This window comes from Scyliorhinus torazame, chromosome 25 (genome assembly GCF_047496885.1).
Source record: "Scyliorhinus torazame isolate Kashiwa2021f chromosome 25, sScyTor2.1, whole genome shotgun sequence".
In the NCBI taxonomy this organism is placed as follows: domain Eukaryota; kingdom Metazoa; phylum Chordata; class Chondrichthyes; order Carcharhiniformes; family Scyliorhinidae; genus Scyliorhinus; species Scyliorhinus torazame.
In genome coordinates, this window is record NC_092731.1 from 24,592,866 (window position 1) to 24,612,779 (window position 19,914).

Here is a 19,914-nt window from a genome sequence, read left to right on the forward strand (position 1 = left end):
TCCAGTTTGGGACAGGGAGTGTACAGTCCAGTTTGGGACAGGGAGTGTCCAGTCCAGTTTGGGACAGTGAGTGTCCAGTCCAGCCCGACACTGGGATTGCAGTCCAGTTTGGGACAGGGAGTGTCCAGTCCAGCCTTGGAAAGGGAGTGTCCAGTCCAGTTTGGGACAGGGAGTGTGTAGTCCTGCAGGGACAGGCAGTGTCCAGTCCAGTTTCGGACAGTGTGTGTCCAGTCCAGTTTGGGAAAGGGAGTGTCCAGTCCAGTTTGGGACAGGAAGTGTTCAGTCCAGTTTGGGACAGGGAGTGTCCAGTCCAGTTTGGGTCAGGGAGTGTCCAGTCCAGCCTTGGACAGTGAATGTCCAGTCCAGTTTGGGACAGGGAGTGTCCAGTCCAGTTTTGGACAGGGAATGTCCAGTCCTGCAGGGACAGGTAGTGTCAAGTCAAGTCCGGGACAGGGAGTTCCAGTCCAGTTTGGACAGTGGGAGTCCAGTCGTTTCGGACAGGGAGTGTCCACTCCAATTTGGGACAGGCATTTCCAGTCCAGTTTGGAACAGAGAGTGTCCAGTCCAGTTTGGGACAGGGAGTGTCCAGACCAGTTTGGGACAGAGAGTGTCCGGTCCAGTTTGGGACAGGGAGTGTCCAGTCCAGCCCAGGACAGGGAGTGTCCAGTCCAGTTTGGGACAGGGAGTGTCCAGTCCAGTTTGGGACAGGGAGTGTCCAGTCCAGTTTGGGACAGGGAGTGTCCAGTCCAGTTTGGGACAGGGTGTGTCCAGTCCAGGTTGGGACAGGGAGAGCCCAGTCCAGTTTGGGACAGGGAGTGTCCAGTCCAGTTTGTGACAGGGAGTGTCCAGTCCAGTTTGGGACAGGGAGTGTCCAGTCCAGTTTGGGACAGGGAGTGCCCAGCCCAGTTTGGGACAGGGAATGTCCAGTCCAGTTTGGCATAGGGAGTGTCCAATCCAGCCCGGGACAGGGAGTGTGCAGTCCAGTTTGGGACAGGGAGTGTCCAGTCCAGTTTGGGACAGGGAGTGTCCAATTCAGTTTGGGACCGGGAGTGTCCAGTCCAGCCCGGGACTGGGAGTATCCAGTCCAGTTTGAGACAGGAAGTGTCCAGTCCAGTTTGGGACAGGGAGTGTCCAGTCCAGTTTGGGACAGGTGTGTCCAGTCCAGTTTGGGACAGGGAGTGTCAAGTCCAGCCCGGGACAGGGAGTGTGCAGTCCGGTTTGGGACAGGGAGAGTCCAGTCAAGCACAGGGCAGGGAGTGTCCAGTCCAGCCCAGGACAGGGAGTGTCCAGTCCAGTTTGGGTCAGGGAGTGTCCAGTCCAGCCTTGGACAGTGAATGTCCAGTCCAGTTTGGGACAGGGACTGTCCAGTCCAGTTTGGGACAGGGAGTATCCAGTGGAGCCTGGGACAGGGTGTGTCCAGTCGAGCCCAGGACAGGGAGTGTCAAGTCCAGTTTGGGACAGGGAGTGTCCAGTTCAGGTTGGGACTGGGAGTGTCCAGTCCAGTTTGGCACAGGGAGTGTCCAGTCCAGGTTCGGACAGGGAGTGTCCAGTCCAGTTTGGCACAGGGAGTGTCCAGTGCAGCCCGGGACAGGGAGTGTCCAGTCCAGTTTGGGACAGGGCGTGTCCAATCCAGTTTGGGACAGGGAGTGTCCAGTCCAGTTTGGGACAGGGAGTGTCCAGTCCAGTTTGGGACAGGGAGTGTGCAGTCCAGCCCAGGACACGGAGTGTCCAGTCCAGTTTGGGACAGGGAGTGTCCAGTCCAGCCCAGGACAGGGAGTGTCCAGTCCAGTTTGGGACAGGGAGGGTCCAGTCCAGTTTGAGATAGGGAGTGTCCAGTCCAGCCCAGGACAGGGACTGTCCAGTGCCGTTTGGGACAGGGAGTGACGAGTCCAGTTTGGGACAGGAAGTGTCCAATCCAGCCCAGGACAGGGAGTGTCCAGTCCAGTTTGGGACAGGGAGTGCCCAGCCCAGTTTGGGACAGTGAGTGTCCAGTCCAGTTTGGGACAGGGAGTGTCTAGTCCAGCCCAGGACAGGGAGTGTCCAGTGCAGTTTGGGACAGGGAGTGTCCAGACCAGCCTTGGACAGGGAGTGTCCAGTCCAGTTTGGGAAAGGGAGTGTCCAGTCCTGCAGGGACAGGCAGTGTCCAGTCCAGTTTCGGACAGTGTGTGTCAGTCCAGTTTGGAAAAGGGAGTGTCCAGTCCAGTTTGGTACAGGATGTGTCCAGTCCATCCCAGGACAGGGAGTGTCCAGTCCAGTTTGGGACAGGGAGTGTCCAGTCCAGCCCGGGACAGGGAGTGCCCATTCCAATCTGGGACAGGGAGTGTCCTGTCCAGTCTGGGACAGGCAGTGTCCAGTCCAGCCCGGGACAGGGAGCGTCCTGTCCAGTCTGGGACAGGCAGTGTCCAGTCCAGCCCGGGACAGGGAGTGTCCAGTCCAGTTTGGGACAGGGAGTGTCCAGTCCAGTTTAGGACAGGGAGTGTCCAGTCCAGATTGGGACAGGGAGTGTCCAGTCCAGTTTTGGACAGGGAGTGCCCAGTCCAGCCTGGGACAGGGAGTGTCCAGTGCAGCCCGGCACAGGGAGTGTCCAGTCCAGTTTGGGACAGGGAGTGTCCAGTCCAGTTTGGGACAGGGAGTGCCCAGCCCAATTTGGGACAGGCAGTGGCCAGTCCAGCCTGGGACAGGGAGTGTCCAGTGCAGCCCGGCACAGGGAGTGTCCAGTCCAGTTTCGGACAATGTGTGACCAGTCCAGTTTGGGACAGGGAGCTTCCAGTCCAGTTTGGGACAGGGAGTGTCCAGTCCAGTTTGGGACAGGGCGTGTCCAGTCCAATTTGGGACAGGGAGTGTCCAATCCAGTTTGGGACAGGGAGTATCCAGTCCAGTTTGGGACAGGGAGTGTCCAGTCCAGCCCAGGACACGGCGTGTCCAGTCCAGTTTGGGACAGGGAGTGTCCAGTCCAGCCCAGGACAGGGAGTGTCCACTCGGGACAGGGAGTGTCCAGTCCAGTTTGGGACAGGGAGTTTCCAGTCCAGTTTGGGACAGGGAGTGTCCAATTCAGTTTGGGACAGGGAGTGTCCAGTCCAGCCCGGGACTGGGAGTATCCAGTCCAGTTTGGGACAGGGAGTGTCCAGTCCAGCCGAGGACAGGGAGTGTCCAGTCCCGTTTGGGACAGGGAGTGTCCAGTTCAGCCCGGGACAGAGAGTGTCCAGTCCAGTTTGGGACAGAGTGTGTCCAGTCCAATTTGGGACAGGGAGTGTCCAGTCCAGTTTGGGACAGGGAGTGTCCAGTCCAGTTTGGGACAGTGAGTGTCCAGTCCAGTTTGGGACAGGAAGTGTCCAGTCCAGTTTGCGACAGGGAGTGTCCAGTCCAGTTTGGGACATGAAGTGTTCAGTCCAGTTTGGGACAGGGAGTGTCCAGTCCAATTTGGGACAGGGAGTGCCCAGCCCAGTTTGGGACAGGGTATGTCCAGTCCAGATTGGCACAGGGAGTCTACAGTCCAGCCCGGGACAGTGAGTGTCCAGTCCAGTTTGGGACAGGGAGTGTCCAGTCCAGTTTGGGACAGGGAGTGTCCTGTCCAGCCCGGGACAGGGAGTGTCCAGTCCAGTTTGGGACAGGGAGTGTCCAGTCCAGCCCGGGACAGGGAGTGTCCAGTCCAGTTTGGGACAGGGAGTGTCGAGTCCAGTTTTGGACAGGGAGTGTTCAGTCCAGCCCAGGACAGGGAGTGTCCAGTCCAGTCTGGGACAGGGAGTGTCCAGTCCAGTTTGGGACAGGGAGTGTCCAGTCCAGCCCGACACTGGGAGTGCAGTCCAGTTTGGGACAGGGAGAGTCCAGTCCAGCCTTGGACAGGGAGTATCCAGTCCAGTTTGGGACAGGGAGTATCAAGTCCTGCAGGGACAGGCAGTGTCCAGTCCAGTTTCGGACAGTGTGTGTCAGTCCAGTTTGGAAAAGGGAGTGTTCAGTCCAGTTTGGTACAGGATGTGTCCAGTCCAGCCCAGGACAGGGAGTGTCCAGTCCAGTTTGGGACAGGGAGTGTCCAGTCCAGCCCGGGACAGGGAGTGCCCATTCCAATCTGGGACAGGGAGTGTCCTGTCCAGTCTGGGACAGGCAGTGTCCAGTCCAGCCCGGGACAGGGAGTGTCCTGTCCAGTCTGGGACAGGCAGTGTCCAGTCCAGCCCGGGACAGGGAGTGTCCAGTCCAGATTGGGACAGGGAGTGTCCAGTCCAATTTTGGACAGGGAGTGCCCAGTCCAGTATGGGACAGGGAGTGCCCAGCCCAGTTTGGGACAGGGAGTGTCCAGTCCAGCCTGGAACAGGGAGTGTCCAGTGCAGCCCGGCACAGGGAGTGTCCAGTCCAGTTTGGGACAGGGAGTGTCCAGTCCAGCCCAGGACAGGGAGTGTCCAGTCCAGTTTGGGACAGGGAGTGTCAAGTCAAGCCCGGGACAGGGAGTGTCCAGCCCACTTTGGGACAGGGAGTGTCCAGTCCAGTTTGGGACAGGGAGTGTCCAGTCCAGCCCGGGACAGGGAGTGTCAAGTCCAGTTTGGGACAGGGAGTGTCCAGTCCAGTTTGGAACAGGGAGTGTCCAGTCCAGCCCGGGACAGGGAGTGTCAAGTCCAGTTTGGGACAGGGAGTGTCCAGTCCAGTTTAGGACAGGGAGTGTCCAGTCCAGTTTGAGACAGGGAGTGTCCAGTCCAGCCCAAGACAGGGAGTGTCCAGTGCTGTTTGGGACAGGGAGTGTCCAGTCCAGTTTGGGACAGGAAGTGTCCAGTCCAGCCCAGGACAGGGAGTGTCCAGTCCAGTTTGGGACAGGGAGTGTCCAGTCTAGTTTCGGACAGGGAGTGCCCAGTCCAGTTTGGGACAGGGAGTGTCCAGCCCAGCCCGGGACAGGGAGTGTCCAGTCCAGTTTGGGACAGGGACTGTCCAGTCCAGTTTGGGACAGGGAGTACCCAGTGGAGCCTGGGACAGGGTGTGTCCAGTCCAGCCCAGGACAGGGAGTGTCCAGTCCAGTTTGGGACAGGGAGTGTCCAGTTCAGGTTGGGACTGGGAGTGTCCAGTCCAGTTTGGCACAGGGAGTGTCCAGTCCAGGTTCGGACAGGGAGTGTCCAGTCCAGTTTGGCACAGGGAGTGTCCAGTGCAGCCCGGGACAGGGAGTGTCCAGTCCAGTTTGGGACAGGGCGTGTCCAGTCCAGTTTGGGACAGGGAGTGTCCAGTCCAGTTTGGGACAGGGAGTGTCCAGTCCAGTTTGGGACAGGGAGTGTGCAGTCCAGCCCAGGACACGGAGTGTCCAGTCCAGTTTGGGACAGGGAGTGTCCAGTCCAGCCCAGGACAGGGAGTGTCCAGTCCAGTTTGGGACAGGGAGGGTCCAGTCCAGTTTGAGATAGGGAGTGTCCAGTCCAGCCCAGGACAGGGACTGTCCAGTGCCGTTTGGGACAGGGAGTGACGAGTCCAGTTTGGGACAGGAAGTGTCCAGTCCAGCCCAGGACAGGGAGTGTCCAGTCCAGTTTGGGACAGGGAGTGCCCAGCCCAGTTTGGGACAGTGAGTGTCCAGTCCAGTTTGGGACAGGGAGTGTCTAGTCCAGCCCAGGACAGGGAGTGTCCAGTGCAGTTTGGGACAGGGAGTGTCCAGTCCAGCCCGGGACAGGGAGTGTCCAGTCCAGTTTTGGACAGGGAGTGCCCAGTCCAGTATGGGACAGGGAGTGCCCAGCCCAGTTTGGGACAGGGAGTGTCCAGTCCAGCCTGGAACAGGGAGTGTCCAGTGCAGCCCGGCACAGGGAGTGTCCAGTCCAGTTTGGGACAGGGAGCGTCCAGTCCAGCCCGGGACAGGGAGTGTCCAGTCCAGTTTGGGACAGGGAGTGTCAAGTCAAGCCCGGGACAGGGAGTGTCCAGCCCACTTTGGGACAGGGAGTGTCCAGTCCAGTTTGGGACAGGGAGTGCCCAGTCCAGCCCGGGACAGGGAGTGTCAAGTCCAGTTTGGGACAGGGAGTGTCCAGTCCAGTTTGGGACAGGGAGTGTCCAGTCCAGTTTGAGACAGGGAGTGTCCAGTCCAGCCCAGGACAGGGAGTGTCCAGTGCTGTTTGGGACAGGGAGTGTCCAGTCCAGTTTGGGACAGGAAGTGTCCAGTCCAGCCCAGGACAGGGAGTGTCCAGTCCAGTTTGGGACAGGGAGTGTCCAGTCCAGTTTCGGACAGGGAGTGCCCAGTCCAGTTTGGGACAGGGAGTGTCCAGCCCAGCCCGGGACAGGGAGTGTCCAGTCCAGTTTGGGACAGGGACTGTCCAGTCCAGTTTGGGACAGGGAGTATCCAGTGGAGCCTGGGACAGGGTGTGTCCAGTCCAGCCCAGGACAGGGAGTGTCCAGTCCAGTTTGGGACAGGGAGTGTCCAGTTCAGGTTGGGACTGGGAGTGTCCAGTCCAGTTTGGCACAGGGAGTGTCCAGTCCAGGTTCGGACAAGGAGTGTCCAGTCCAGTTTGGCACAGGGAGTGTCCAGTGCAGCCCGGGACAGGGAGTGTCCAGTCCAGTTTGGGACAGGGAGTGTCCAGTCCAGTTTGGGACAGGGAGCTTCCAGTCCAGTTTGGGACAGGGAGTGTCCAGTCCAGTTTGGGACAGGGCGTGTCCAGTCCAATTTGGGACAGGGAGTGTCCAATCCAGTTTGGGACAGGGAGTATCCAGTCCAGTTTGGGACAGGGAGTGTCCAGTCCAGCCCAGGACACGGCGTGTCCAGTCCAGTTTGGGACAGGGAGTGTCCAGTCCAGCCCAGGACAGGGAGTGTCCACTCGGGACAGGGAGTGTCCAGTCCAGTTTGGGACAGGGAGTTTCCAGTCCAGTTTGGGACAGGGAGTGTCCAATTCAGTTTGGGACAGGGAGTGTCCAGTCCAGCCCGGGACTGGGAGTATCCAGTCCAGTTTGGGACAGGGAGTGTCCAGTCCAGCCGAGGACAGGGAGTGTCCAGTCCCGTTTGGGACAGGGAGTGTCCAGTTCAGCCCGGGACAGAGAGTGTCCAGTCCAGTTTGGGACAGAGTGTGTCCAGTCCAATTTGGGACAGGGAGTGTCCAGTCCAGTTTGGGACAGGGAGTGTCCAGTCCAGTTTGGGACAGTGAGTGTCCAGTCCAGTTTGGGACAGGAAGTGTCCAGTCCAGTTTGCGACAGGGAGTGTCCAGTCCAGTTTGGGACATGAAGTGTTCAGTCCAGTTTGGGACAGGGAGTGTCCAGTCCAATTTGGGACAGGGAGTGCCCAGCCCAGTTTGGGACAGGGTATGTCCAGTCCAGATTGGCACAGGGAGTCTACAGTCCAGCCCGGGACAGTGAGTGTCCAGTCCAGTTTGGGACAGGGAGTGTCCAGTCCAGTTTGGGACAGGGAGTGTCCTGTCCAGCCCGGGACAGGGAGTGTCCAGTCCAGTTTGGGACAGGGAGTGTCCAGTCCAGCCCGGGACAGGGAGTGTCCAGTCCAGTTTGGGACAGGGAGTGTCGAGTCCAGTTTTGGACAGGGAGTGTTCAGTCCAGCCCAGGACAGGGAGTGTCCAGTCCAGTCTGGGACAGGGAGTGTCCAGTCCAGTTTGGGACAGGGAGTGTCCAGTCCAGCCCGACACTGGGAGTGCAGTCCAGTTTGGGACAGGGAGAGTCCAGTCCAGCCTTGGACAGGGAGTATCCAGTCCAGTTTGGGACAGGGAGTATCAAGTCCTGCAGGGACAGGCAGTGTCCAGTCCAGTTTCGGACAGTGTGTGTCAGTCCAGTTTGGAAAAGGGAGTGTTCAGTCCAGTTTGGTACAGGATGTGTCCAGTCCAGCCCAGGACAGGGAGTGTCCAGTCCAGTTTGGGACAGGGAGTGTCCAGTCCAGCCCGGGACAGGGAGTGCCCATTCCAATCTGGGACAGGGAGTGTCCTGTCCAGTCTGGGACAGGCAGTGTCCAGTCCAGCCCGGGACAGGGAGTGTCCTGTCCAGTCTGGGACAGGCAGTGTCCAGTCCAGCCCGGGACAGGGAGTGTCCAGTCCAGATTGGGACAGGGAGTGTCCAGTCCAATTTTGGACAGGGAGTGCCCAGTCCAGTATGGGACAGGGAGTGCCCAGCCCAGTTTGGGACAGGGAGTGTCCAGTCCAGCCTGGAACAGGGAGTGTCCAGTGCAGCCCGGCACAGGGAGTGTCCAGTCCAGTTTGGGACAGGGAGTGTCCAGTCCAGCCCAGGACAGGGAGTGTCCAGTCCAGTTTGGGACAGGGAGTGTCAAGTCAAGCCCGGGACAGGGAGTGTCCAGCCCACTTTGGGACAGGGAGTGTCCAGTCCAGTTTGGGACAGGGAGTGTCCAGTCCAGCCCGGGACAGGGAGTGTCAAGTCCAGTTTGGGACAGGGAGTGTCCAGTCCAGTTTGGAACAGGGAGTGTCCAGTCCAGCCCGGGACAGGGAGTGTCAAGTCCAGTTTGGGACAGGGAGTGTCCAGTCCAGTTTAGGACAGGGAGTGTCCAGTCCAGTTTGAGACAGGGAGTGTCCAGTCCAGCCCAAGACAGGGAGTGTCCAGTGCTGTTTGGGACAGGGAGTGTCCAGTCCAGTTTGGGACAGGAAGTGTCCAGTCCAGCCCAGGACAGGGAGTGTCCAGTCCAGTTTGGGACAGGGAGTGTCCAGTCTAGTTTCGGACAGGGAGTGCCCAGTCCAGTTTGGGACAGGGAGTGTCCAGCCCAGCCCGGGACAGGGAGTGTCCAGTCCAGTTTGGGACAGGGACTGTCCAGTCCAGTTTGGGACAGGGAGTACCCAGTGGAGCCTGGGACAGGGTGTGTCCAGTCCAGCCCAGGACAGGGAGTGTCCAGTCCAGTTTGGGACAGGGAGTGTCCAGTTCAGGTTGGGACTGGGAGTGTCCAGTCCAGTTTGGCACAGGGAGTGTCCAGTCCAGGTTCGGACAGGGAGTGTCCAGTCCAGTTTGGCACAGGGAGTGTCCAGTGCAGCCCGGGACAGGGAGTGTCCAGTCCAGTTTGGGACAGGGCGTGTCCAGTCCAGTTTGGGACAGGGAGTGTCCAGTCCAGTTTGGGACAGGGAGTGTCCAGTCCAGTTTGGGACAGGGAGTGTGCAGTCCAGCCCAGGACACGGAGTGTCCAGTCCAGTTTGGGACAGGGAGTGTCCAGTCCAGCCCAGGACAGGGAGTGTCCAGTCCAGTTTGGGACAGGGAGGGTCCAGTCCAGTTTGAGATAGGGAGTGTCCAGTCCAGCCCAGGACAGGGACTGTCCAGTGCCGTTTGGGACAGGGAGTGACGAGTCCAGTTTGGGACAGGAAGTGTCCAGTCCAGCCCAGGACAGGGAGTGTCCAGTCCAGTTTGGGACAGGGAGTGCCCAGCCCAGTTTGGGACAGTGAGTGTCCAGTCCAGTTTGGGACAGGGAGTGTCTAGTCCAGCCCAGGACAGGGAGTGTCCAGTGCAGTTTGGGACAGGGAGTGTCCAGTCCAGCCCGGGACAGGGAGTGTCCAGTCCAGTTTTGGACAGGGAGTGCCCAGTCCAGTATGGGACAGGGAGTGCCCAGCCCAGTTTGGGACAGGGAGTGTCCAGTCCAGCCTGGAACAGGGAGTGTCCAGTGCAGCCCGGCACAGGGAGTGTCCAGTCCAGTTTGGGACAGGGAGCGTCCAGTCCAGCCCGGGACAGGGAGTGTCCAGTCCAGTTTGGGACAGGGAGTGTCAAGTCAAGCCCGGGACAGGGAGTGTCCAGCCCACTTTGGGACAGGGAGTGTCCAGTCCAGTTTGGGACAGGGAGTGCCCAGTCCAGCCCGGGACAGGGAGTGTCAAGTCCAGTTTGGGACAGGGAGTGTCCAGTCCAGTTTGGGACAGGGAGTGTCCAGTCCAGTTTGAGACAGGGAGTGTCCAGTCCAGCCCAGGACAGGGAGTGTCCAGTGCTGTTTGGGACAGGGAGTGTCCAGTCCAGTTTGGGACAGGAAGTGTCCAGTCCAGCCCAGGACAGGGAGTGTCCAGTCCAGTTTGGGACAGGGAGTGTCCAGTCCAGTTTCGGACAGGGAGTGCCCAGTCCAGTTTGGGACAGGGAGTGTCCAGCCCAGCCCGGGACAGGGAGTGTCCAGTCCAGTTTGGGACAGGGACTGTCCAGTCCAGTTTGGGACAGGGAGTATCCAGTGGAGCCTGGGACAGGGTGTGTCCAGTCCAGCCCAGGACAGGGAGTGTCCAGTCCAGTTTGGGACAGGGAGTGTCCAGTTCAGGTTGGGACTGGGAGTGTCCAGTCCAGTTTGGCACAGGGAGTGTCCAGTCCAGGTTCGGACAAGGAGTGTCCAGTCCAGTTTGGCACAGGGAGTGTCCAGTGCAGCCCGGGACAGGGAGTGTCCAGTCCAGTTTGGGACAGGGAGTGTCCAGTCCAGTTTGGGACAGGGAGTGTCCAGTCCAGTTTGGGACAGGGAGTGTGCAGTCCAGCCCAGGACACGGAGTGTCCAGTCCAGTTTGGAACAGGGAGTGTCCAGTCCAGCCCGGGACAGGGAGTGTCAAGTCCAGTTTGGGACAGGGAGTGTCCAGTCCAGTTTAGGACAGGGAGTGTCCAGTCCAGTTTGAGACAGGGAGTGTCCAGCCCAGCCCAAGACAGGGAGTGTCCAGTGCTGTTTGGGACAGGGAGTGTCCAGTCCAGTTTGGGACAGGAAGTGTCCAGTCCAGCCCAGGACAGGGAGTGTCCAGTCCAGTTTGGGACAGGGAGTGTCCAGTCCAGTTTCGGACAGGGAGTGCCCAGTCCAGTTTGGGACAGGGAGTGTCCAGCCCAGCCCGGGACAGGGAGTGTCCAGTCCAGTTTGGGACAGGGACTGTCCAGTCCAGTTTGGGACAGGGAGTACCCAGTGGAGCCCGGGACAGGGTGTGTCCAGTCCAGCCCAGGACAGGGAGTGTCCAGTCCAGTTTGGGACAGGGAGTGTCCAGTTCAGGTTGGGACTGGGAGTGTCCAGTCCAGTTTGGCACAGGGAGTGTCCAGTCCAGGTTCGGACAGGGAGTGTCCAGTCCAGTTTGGCACAGGGAGTGTCCAGTGCAGCCCGGGACAGGGAGTGTCCAGTCCAGTTTGGGACAGGGCGTGTCCAGTCCAGTTTGGGACAGGGAGTGTCCAGTCCAGTTTGGGACAGGGAGTGTCCAGTCCAGTTTGGGACAGGGAGTGTGCAGTCCAGCCCAGGACACGGAGTGTCCAGTCCAGTTTGGGACAGGGAGTGTCCAGTCCAGCCCAGGACAGGGAGTGTCCAGTCCAGTTTGGGACAGGGAGGGTCCAGTCCAGTTTGAGATAGGGAGTGTCCAGTCCAGCCCAGGACAGGGACTGTCCAGTGCCGTTTGGGACAGGGAGTGACGAGTCCAGTTTGGGACAGGAAGTGTCCAGTCCAGCCCAGGACAGGGAGTGTCCAGTCCAGTTTGGGACAGGGAGTGCCCAGCCCTGTTTGGGACAGTGAGTGTCCAGTCCAGTTTGGGACAGGGAGTGTCTAGTCCAGCCCAGGACAGGGAGTGTCCAGTGCAGTTTGGGACAGGGAGTGTCCAGTCCAGCCCGGGACAGGGAGTGTCCAGTCCAGTTTTGGACAGGGAGTGCCCAGTCCAGTATGGGACAGGGAGTGCCCAGCCCAGTTTGGGACAGGGAGTGTCCAGTCCAGCCTGGAACAGGGAGTGTCCAGTGCAGCCCGGCACAGGGAGTGTCCAGTCCAGTTTGGGACAGGGAGCGTCCAGTCCAGCCCGGGACAGGGAGTGTCCAGTCCAGTTTGGGACAGGGAGTGTCAAGTCAAGCCCGGGACAGGGAGTGTCCAGCCCACTTTGGGACAGGGAGTGTCCAGTCCAGTTTGGGACACGGAGTGCCCAGTCCAGCCCGGGACAGGGAGTGTCAAGTCCAGTTTGGGACAGGGAGTGTCCAGTCCAGTTTGGGACAGGGAGTGTCCAGTCCAGTTTGAGACAGGGAGTGTCCAGTCCAGCCCAGGACAGGGAGTGTCCAGTGCTGTTTGGGACAGGGAGTGTCCAGTCCAGTTTGGGACAGGAAGTGTCCAGTCCAGCCCAGGACAGGGAGTGTCCAGTCCAGTTTGGGACAGGGAGTGTCCAGTCCAGTTTCGGACAGGGAGTGCCCAGTCCAGTTTGGGACAGGGAGTGTCCAGCCCAGCCCGGGACAGGGAGTGTCCAGTCCAGTTTGGGACAGGGACTGTCCAGTCCAGTTTGGGACAGGGAGTATCCAGTGGAGCCTGGGACAGGGTGTGTCCAGTCCAGCCCAGGACAGGGAGTGTCCAGTCCAGTTTGGGACAGGGAGTGTCCAGTTCAGGTTGGGACTGGGAGTGTCCAGTCCAGTTTGGCACAGGGAGTGTCCAGTCCAGGTTCGGACAAGGAGTGTCCAGTCCAGTTTGGCACAGGGAGTGTCCAGTGCAGCCCGGGACAGGGAGTGTCCAGTCCAGTTTGGGACAGCGAGTGTCCAGTCCAGTTTGGGACAGGGAGTGTCCAGTCCAGTTTGGGACAGGGAGTGTGCAGTCCAGCCCAGGACACGGAGTGTCCAGTCCAGTTTGGGACAGGGAGTGTCCAGTCCAGCCCAGGACAGGGAGTGTCAAGTCCAGTTTGGGACAGGGAGGGTCCAGTCCAGTTTGAGATAGGGAGTTTCCAGTCCAGCCCAGGACAGGGACTGTCCAGTGCCGTTTGGGACAGGGAGTGACCAGTCCAGTTTGGGACAGGAAGTGTCCAGTCCAGCCCAGGACAGGGAGTGTCCAGTCCAGTTTGGGACAGGGAGTGCCCAGCCCAGTTTGGGACAGTGAGTGTCCAGTCCAGTTTGGGACAGGGAGTGTCTAGTCCAGCCCAGGACAGGGAGTGTCCAGTGCAGTTTGGGACAGGGAGTGTCCAGTCCAGCCCGGGACAGGGAGTGTCCAGTCCAGTTTCAGACATGCGTGTCCAGTTCAGTTTGGGACATTGAGTGTTTAGTCCAGTTTGGGACAGTGAGTGTCCAGACCAGTTTGGGACAGGGCATGTGCAGTCCAGCCCGGCACAGGGAGTGTCCAGTCCAGTTTCGGACAGGGAGTGTCCATTCCAGTTTGGTACAGGACGTGTCCAGTCCAGCCCAGGACAGGGAGTGTCCAGTCCAGTTTGGGACAGGGAGTGTCCAGTCCAGCATGGGACAGGGAGTGTCCAGTCCAGTTTGGGACAGGGACTGTCCAGTCCAGTTTGGGACTGGGAGTATCCAGTCCAGTCTGGGACAGGGACTGTCCAGTCCAGCCCAGGACAGGGAGTGTCCAGTCCAGTTTGGGACAGCGAGTGTCCAGTCCAGTTTGGGACAGCGAGTGTCCAGTCCAGCCCGGGACAGGGAGTGTCCAGTCCAGTTTGGGACCAGGGGTGTCCAGTGCGGTTTTGGACAGTGAGTGTCCAGTCCAGTTTGGGACAGGGAGTGTCCAGTCCAGCCCGGGACAGGGAGTGTCCAGTCCAGTTTTGGACAGGTGTGTCCAGTCCAGTTTGGGACAGGGAGTGTCCAGTCCAGTTTGGGACAGGGAGTGTCCAGTCCAATTTTGGGCAGGGGGTGTCCAGTCTAGCCCAGGACTGGGACTGACCAGTCCAGTTTGGGATAGGGAGTGTCCAGTCCAGTTTGGGACAGGGAGTGTCCAGTCCAGTTTCAGACATGGCATGTCCAGTCCAGTTTGGGACAGGGCATGTCCAGTCCAGCCCGGGACAGGGAGTGTCCAGTCCAGTTTGGGACAGGGAGTGTCCAGTCCAGTTTGGTACAGGAAGTGTCCAGTCCAGCCCGGGACAGGGAGTGTCCAGCCAAGTTTGGGACACGGAGTGTCCAGTCCAGCCGGGACATGGAGTGTCCAGTCCAGTGTGGGACATGCAATGTCCAGTCCAGCATGGGACAGGGAGTGGCCAGTCCAAACCGGGACAGGGAGTGTCCAGTCCAGTTTGGGACAGGGAGTGTCTAGTCCAGCCCAGGACAGGGAGTGTCCAGTGCAGTTTGGGACAGGGAGTGTCCAGTCCAGCCCGGGACAGGGAGTGTCCAGTCCAGTTTTGGACAGGGAGTGCCCAGTCCAGTATGGGACAGGGAGTGCCCAGCCCAGTTTGGGACAGGGAGTGTCCAGTCCAGCCTGGAACAGGGAGTGTCCAGTGCAGCCCGGCACAGGGAGTGTCCAGTCCAGTTTGGGACAGGGAGCGTCCAGTCCAGCCCAGGACAGGGAGTGTCCAGTCCAGTTTGGGACAGGGAGTGTCAAGTCAAGCCCGGGACAGGGAGTGTCCAGCCCACTTTGGGACAGGGAGTGTCAAGTCCAGTTTGGGACAGGGAGTGTCCAGTCCAGTTTGGGACAGGGAGTGTCCAGTCCAGTTTGAGACAGGGAGTGTCCAGTCCAGCCCAGGACAGGGAGTGTCCAGTGCTGTTTGGGACAGGGAGTGTCCAGTCCAGTTTGGGACAGGAAGTGTCCAGTCCAGCCCAGGACAGGGAGTGTCCAGTCCAGTTTGGGACAGGGAGTGTCCAGTCCAGTTTCGGACAGGGAGTGCCCAGTCCAGTTTGGGACAGGGAGTGTCCAGCCCAGCCCGGGACAGGGAGTGTCCAGTCCAGTTTGGGACAGGGACTGTCCAGTCCAGTTTGGGACAGGGAGTATCCAGTGGAGCCTGGGACAGGGTGTGTCCAGTCCAGCCCAGGACAGGGAGTGTCCAGTCCAGTTTGGGACAGGGAGTGTCCAGTTCAGGTTGGGACTGGGAGTGTTCAGTCCAGTTTGGCACAGGGAGTGTCTAGTCCAGGTTCGGACAGGGAGTGTCCAGTCCAGTTTGGCACAGGGAGTGTCCAGTGCAGCCCGGGACAGGGAGTGTCCAGTCCAGTTTGGGACAGGGAGTGTCCAGTCCAGTTTGGGACAGGGAGTGTCCAGTCCAGTTTGGGACAGGGAGTGTGCAGTCCAGCCCAGGACACGGAGTGTCCAGTCCAGTTTGGGACAGGGAGTGTCCAGTCCAGCCCAGGACAGGGAGTGTCCAGTCCAGTTTGGGACAGGGAGGGTCCAGTCCAGTTTGAGATAGGGAGTGTCCAGTCCAGCCCAGGACAGGGACTGTCCAGTGCCGTTTGGGACAGGGAGTGACCAGTTCAGTTTGGGACAGGAAGTGTCCAGTCCAGCCCAGGACAGGGAGTGTCCAGTCCAGTTTGGGACAGGGAGTGCCCAGCCCAGTTTGGGACAGTGAGTGTCCAGTCCAGTTTGGGACAGGGAGTGTCTAGTCCAGCCCAGGACAGGGAGTGTCCAGTGCAGTTTGGGACAGGGAGTGTCCAGTCCAGCCCGGGACAGGGAGTGTCCAGTCCAGTTTCAGACATGCGTGTCCAGTTCAGTTTGCGACATTGAGTGTTTAGTCCAGTTTGGGACAGTGAGTGTCCAGACCAGTTTGGGACAGGGCATGTGCAGTCCAGCCCGGCACAGGGAGTGTCCAGTCCAGTTTCGGACAGGGAGTGTCCATTCCAGTTTGGTACAGGACGTGTCCAGTCCAGCCCAGGACAGGGAGTGTCCAGTCCAGTTTGGGACAGGGAGTGTCCAGTCCAGCATGGGACAGGGAGTGTCCAGTCCAGTTTGGGACAGGGACTGTCCAGTCCAGTTTGGGACTGGGAGTATCCAGTCCAGTCTGGGACAGGGACTGTCCAGTCCAGCCCAGGACAGGGAGTGTCCAGTCCAGTTTGGGACAGCGAGTGTCCAGTCCAGCCCGGGACAGGGAGTGTCCAGTCCAGTTTGGGTCCAGGGGTGTCCAGTGCGGTTTTGGACAGTGAGTGTCCAGTCCAGTTTGGGACAGGGAGTGTCCAGTCCAGCCCGGGACAGGGAGTGTCCAGTCCAGTTTTGGACAGGTATGTCCAGTCCAGTTTGGGACAGGGAGTGTCCAGTCCAGTTTGGGACAGGGAGTGTCCAGTCCAATTTTGGGCAGGGGGTGTCCAGTCTAGCCCAGGACTGGGAGTGACCAGTCCAGTTTGGGATAGGGAGTGTCCAGTCCAGTTTGGGACAGGGAGTGTCCAGTCCAGTTTCAGACATGGCATGTCCAGTCCAGTTTGGGACAGGGCATGTCCAGTCCAGCCCGGGACAGGGAGTGTCCAGTCCAGTTTGGGACAGGGAGTGTCCAGTCCAGTTTGGTACAGGAAGTGTCCAGTCCAGCCCGGGACAGGGAGTGTCCAGCCAAGTTTGGGACACGGAGTGTCCAGTCCAGCCGATACATGGAGTGTCCAGTCCAGTGTGGGACATGCAATGTCCAGTCCAGCACGGGACAGGGAGTGGCCAGTCCAAACCGGGACAGGGAGTGTCCAGTCCAGTTTGGGTCAGGGAGTGTTAAGTCCAGCCCGGGACAGGGCGTCTCCAGTCCAGTTTGGGACAGGGAGTGTCCAGTCCAGTTTGGGACAGGGAGTGTCCAGTCCAGCCCGGGACAGGGTGTGTCCAGTCCAGTATGGGACAGGGAGTGTCCCCTCCAATTTGGGACAGGGAGTGCCCAGTCTAGCCCTGGACAGTGTGTGTCCAGTCCAGACCACTATGGGACAGGGAGTATCCTGTCCAATTTGTGACAGACAGTGTCCAGTCCAATTTAGGACAGGGAGTGTCCAGCCCAGTTTGGGACAGGGAGTGTCCAGTCCTGCAGTGACAGGGAGTGTCCAGTCCAGTTTGGGATAGGGTGTGTCCAGTCCAGTTTGAGACACGGCGTGTTCAGTCCAGTTTCGGCCATTGAGTGTTCAGTCCAGTTTGGGACACGGAGTGTCCAGACCAGTTTGGGACAGGGAGTGCCCAGTCTAGCCAGGGACAGGGAGTGTCCAGTCCAGCCCAGGACAGGGTGTGTCCAGTCCACTATGGGACAGGGAGTGTCCTGTCCAGTTTGGGACAGGGAGTGTCCAGTCCAGTTTAGGACAGGGAGTGTCCAGCCCAGTTTGGGACAGGGAGTGTCCAGTCCTGCAGGGACTGGGAGTGTCCACTCCAGTTTGGGACAGGGAGTGTCCAGTCCAGTTTGGGACAGGGTGTGTCCAGTCCAGTTTTGGACAGGGAGTGTCCAATCTGGGACAAGGAGTGTCCAGTCCAATTTGGGGTAGGGTGTGTCCAGTCCAGTTTGGTACAGGGAGTGTCCAGACCAGTTTGGGACAGGGAGTGTTCAGTTCAGCTCGGGACAGGGAGTGTCCACTCCAGTTTGGGACAGGGAGTGTCCAGTCCAGTTCGGGACAGTTCGTAACCGAACGGAATCAGGTACCGTGTGCTGGGTAAGTCGCCGGGCTGATTATGAGTAAATGCCAACATTGAGATTTTCCATCTCTCTTTTCCCAGTGGCTCCTGCTCTTTATCGGGATCTAATGTAGTGAGATCCTGGGAGCTGATCGGCGCTGATTGGCAGATGGATCCGAGCCGGGACGATGGCGATTCCTCAGTTTCGAGCTTCATTCCGGAGTGCAACCTTAGATTTTATTTCCAAATTGTTGCATTTAATCTTTGGCAAACGCTTTTGAGAAAGAGCTGAGCATCATTGGCGAGGGTTTAACTATCTGAGAGATGATCTGTGCTCTCTGGCCCTGCCCAATTCCTATTCCGAGTCACAGTCTCTGGATGATTCCTCAGTGGCGACGAGGATCAAGGCCACTCGGCCCCTCTGGCTCATGGTTCTGGTGCACGTTTTTCTCCATACCGGTGGCTGGGTGCGAGGGTTATTCTCTGTGGTTGTGACTGTGTGGGGGGGGGGGGGGGTGTCTGTGTGTGGGTGTGTCTGTGTGGGTGTCTGTGTGGATGTATGTGGGTGTGTCTGTGTGGGTGTTTCTGTGTGGTTGAGTCTGTGTGGATGTGTCTGTGTGGGTGTGTCTGTGTGGGTGTGTCTGTGTGTGGGTGTGTGTGAGTGTCTCTGTGGGTGACTGCATATCACTGGGTGTAATTACTTGTGATGGGATTACCAATAAATTAAAGCATTGCAAAACACTTTCAAGTTTCCTCTTTGATGGGTTCATGGAGGGGGGTCATTGGGAATAACCACAAGAGATTGACGGAGATGCTGTATCTGCTCCCCGGGGAGTGTGTCAGTATTTACAGGGGGTTCCCCGGGGAGTGTGTCCGTATTTAAGGGGGTGTGTCCGTATTTAGAGGGGGTCCCCGGAGAGTGTGTCTGTATTTATAGAGGGTTTACATGACGTGTGCCAGTATTTACAGGGCGTCCCCGGGGAGTGTGTCAGTATTTACAGGGGGTCCCCGGGGAGTGTGTCAGTATTTACAGGGCATTCCCGGGGAGTGTGTCAGTATTTACAGGGGGTCCCCGGGGAGTGTGTCAGTATTTACAGGGAGTCCCCGGGGAGTGTGTCAGTATTTACAGGGTGTCCCCGGGGAATGTGTCAGAATTTACAGGGGGTCCCTGGGGAGTGTGTCAGTATTTACACGGGGTCCCCGGGGAGTGTGTCAGTATTTACAGGGGGTCCCCGGGGACTGTGTCAGTATTTAAGCGGGTCCCCGGGGACTGTGTCAGTATTTACAGGGCGTCCCCGGGGAGTGTGTCATATTTACAGGGGGTCCCCGGGGATTGTGTCAGTATTTACAGGGGGTCCCCGGGGAGTGTGTCAGTATTTACAGGGGGTCCCCGGGGACTGTGTCAGTATCTAAGCGGGTCCCCGGGGACTGTGTCAGTATTTACAGGGGGTCCCCGGGGAGTGTGTCATATTTACAGAGGTGTACTCGGGGAATGAGTCAATATTTACAGGGGGGTTTCCGAGGAGTTTGGCAGTAATTACAGGGGATCCCCGGGGAGTATGTCAGTATTCACAGGGGGCCCCCGGGGACTGTGTCAGTATTTATAGGGGGTCCCCAGGGAGTGTGTCAGCATTTACAGGGGGTCCCCGGGGATTGTGTCAGTATTTACAGGGGGTCCCCGGTGAGTGTGTCAGTATTTACAGGGGGTCCCCGGGGACTGTGTCAGTATTTAAGCGGGTCCCCGGGGACTGTGTCAGTATTTACAGGGGGTCCCCGGGGAGTGTGTCATATTTACAGGGGTGTACTCGGGGAATGAGTCAGCATTTACAGGGGGGTTTCCGAGGAGTTTGGCAGTAATTACAGGGGATCCCCGGGGAGTATGTCAGTATTCACAGGGGGTCCCCGGGGAATGTGTCAGCATTTACAGGGGTGTACTCGGGGAATGTGTCAGTATTTACAGGGGGTCCCCGGGGAGTGTGGCAGTAATTAGAGGGAATCCTCGGGGAGTGTGGCAGTATTTACAGGGGTCCTCGGGGAGTGTGTCAGTATTTACATGGGGTCCCCAGGGTGTGTGTTAGTATTTGCAGGGGGTCCCCGGTGAGTTTGTCAGTATTTACAGGGGTTTCCCCGGGGAGTGAGTCAGTATTTAGAGCACGTCTCTGCAGAGTATGTCAGCTAATCGTGGAAGAAGGAGTTTTCACGAGAGGGTGGTTGTGTTTACGGCCCCTTCTGATTCGCACCGAGACAACCTTGACTTGCCGCAATGAATGTGATCCATGGACAGCAGGGACGAGTTAACCCTCTCGAGGAGTTTACCCACGCGAGGAGTTTACCCACGTGAGGATCTAACCCACTCGATGTGTTAACCACTCGATGTGTTAACCACTCGATGTGTTATCCCTCTCGAGGAGTTTACCCACTCAAGGAGTTTACACACGGGAGGCTCTAACCCACTTGAGGAGTTATCCCACTCGATGTGTTAGCCACTCGAGGATCTAATCCACTCAAGGATCTAACCCACTCGAGGAGCTAACCCACTCAATGCGTTGACCACTTGATGTGTTATCCCACTCAAGGATCAAATCCACTCCAGGATCTAACCCACTCGAGGAGCTAACCTACTCGATGGTGACTCCCTGATCGGATCCTGCGCACACTCGAGTGAGGAGGCCTTGGTCTCACGTTCCACTCCAGGGGCTCGAGTACATCATGGAGGCTGTCAATGTGGTTCAGGTCTGAGGGGGTGTTTGACATTTCCACACACTGTGAGCATCTTGGGACATTTCCCTGCAGGTTGTTGGTGGTTACATCAAACACAATGAAGTGTGGGCAGA

At 58.6% G+C, this 19,914-nt stretch overlaps 1 protein-coding gene across 1 annotated transcript in view; it reads left to right on the plus strand.

Annotated features, from left to right (window-relative positions):
• The window catches only part of LOC140402428 (calpain-2 catalytic subunit-like), a 282,202-nt gene extending 264,381 nt beyond the window's left edge, over positions 1–17,821 (plus strand). Inside the window, exon 21 of the mRNA XM_072490199.1 lies at positions 17,183–17,821. Coding sequence (XP_072346300.1) covers positions 17,183–17,209 — 27 coding nt within the window. The 3' untranslated portion in view covers positions 17,210–17,821. The remainder of the gene's footprint in view (positions 1–17,182) is intronic.
• Positions 17,822–19,914: the final 2,093 nt, after the last annotated feature.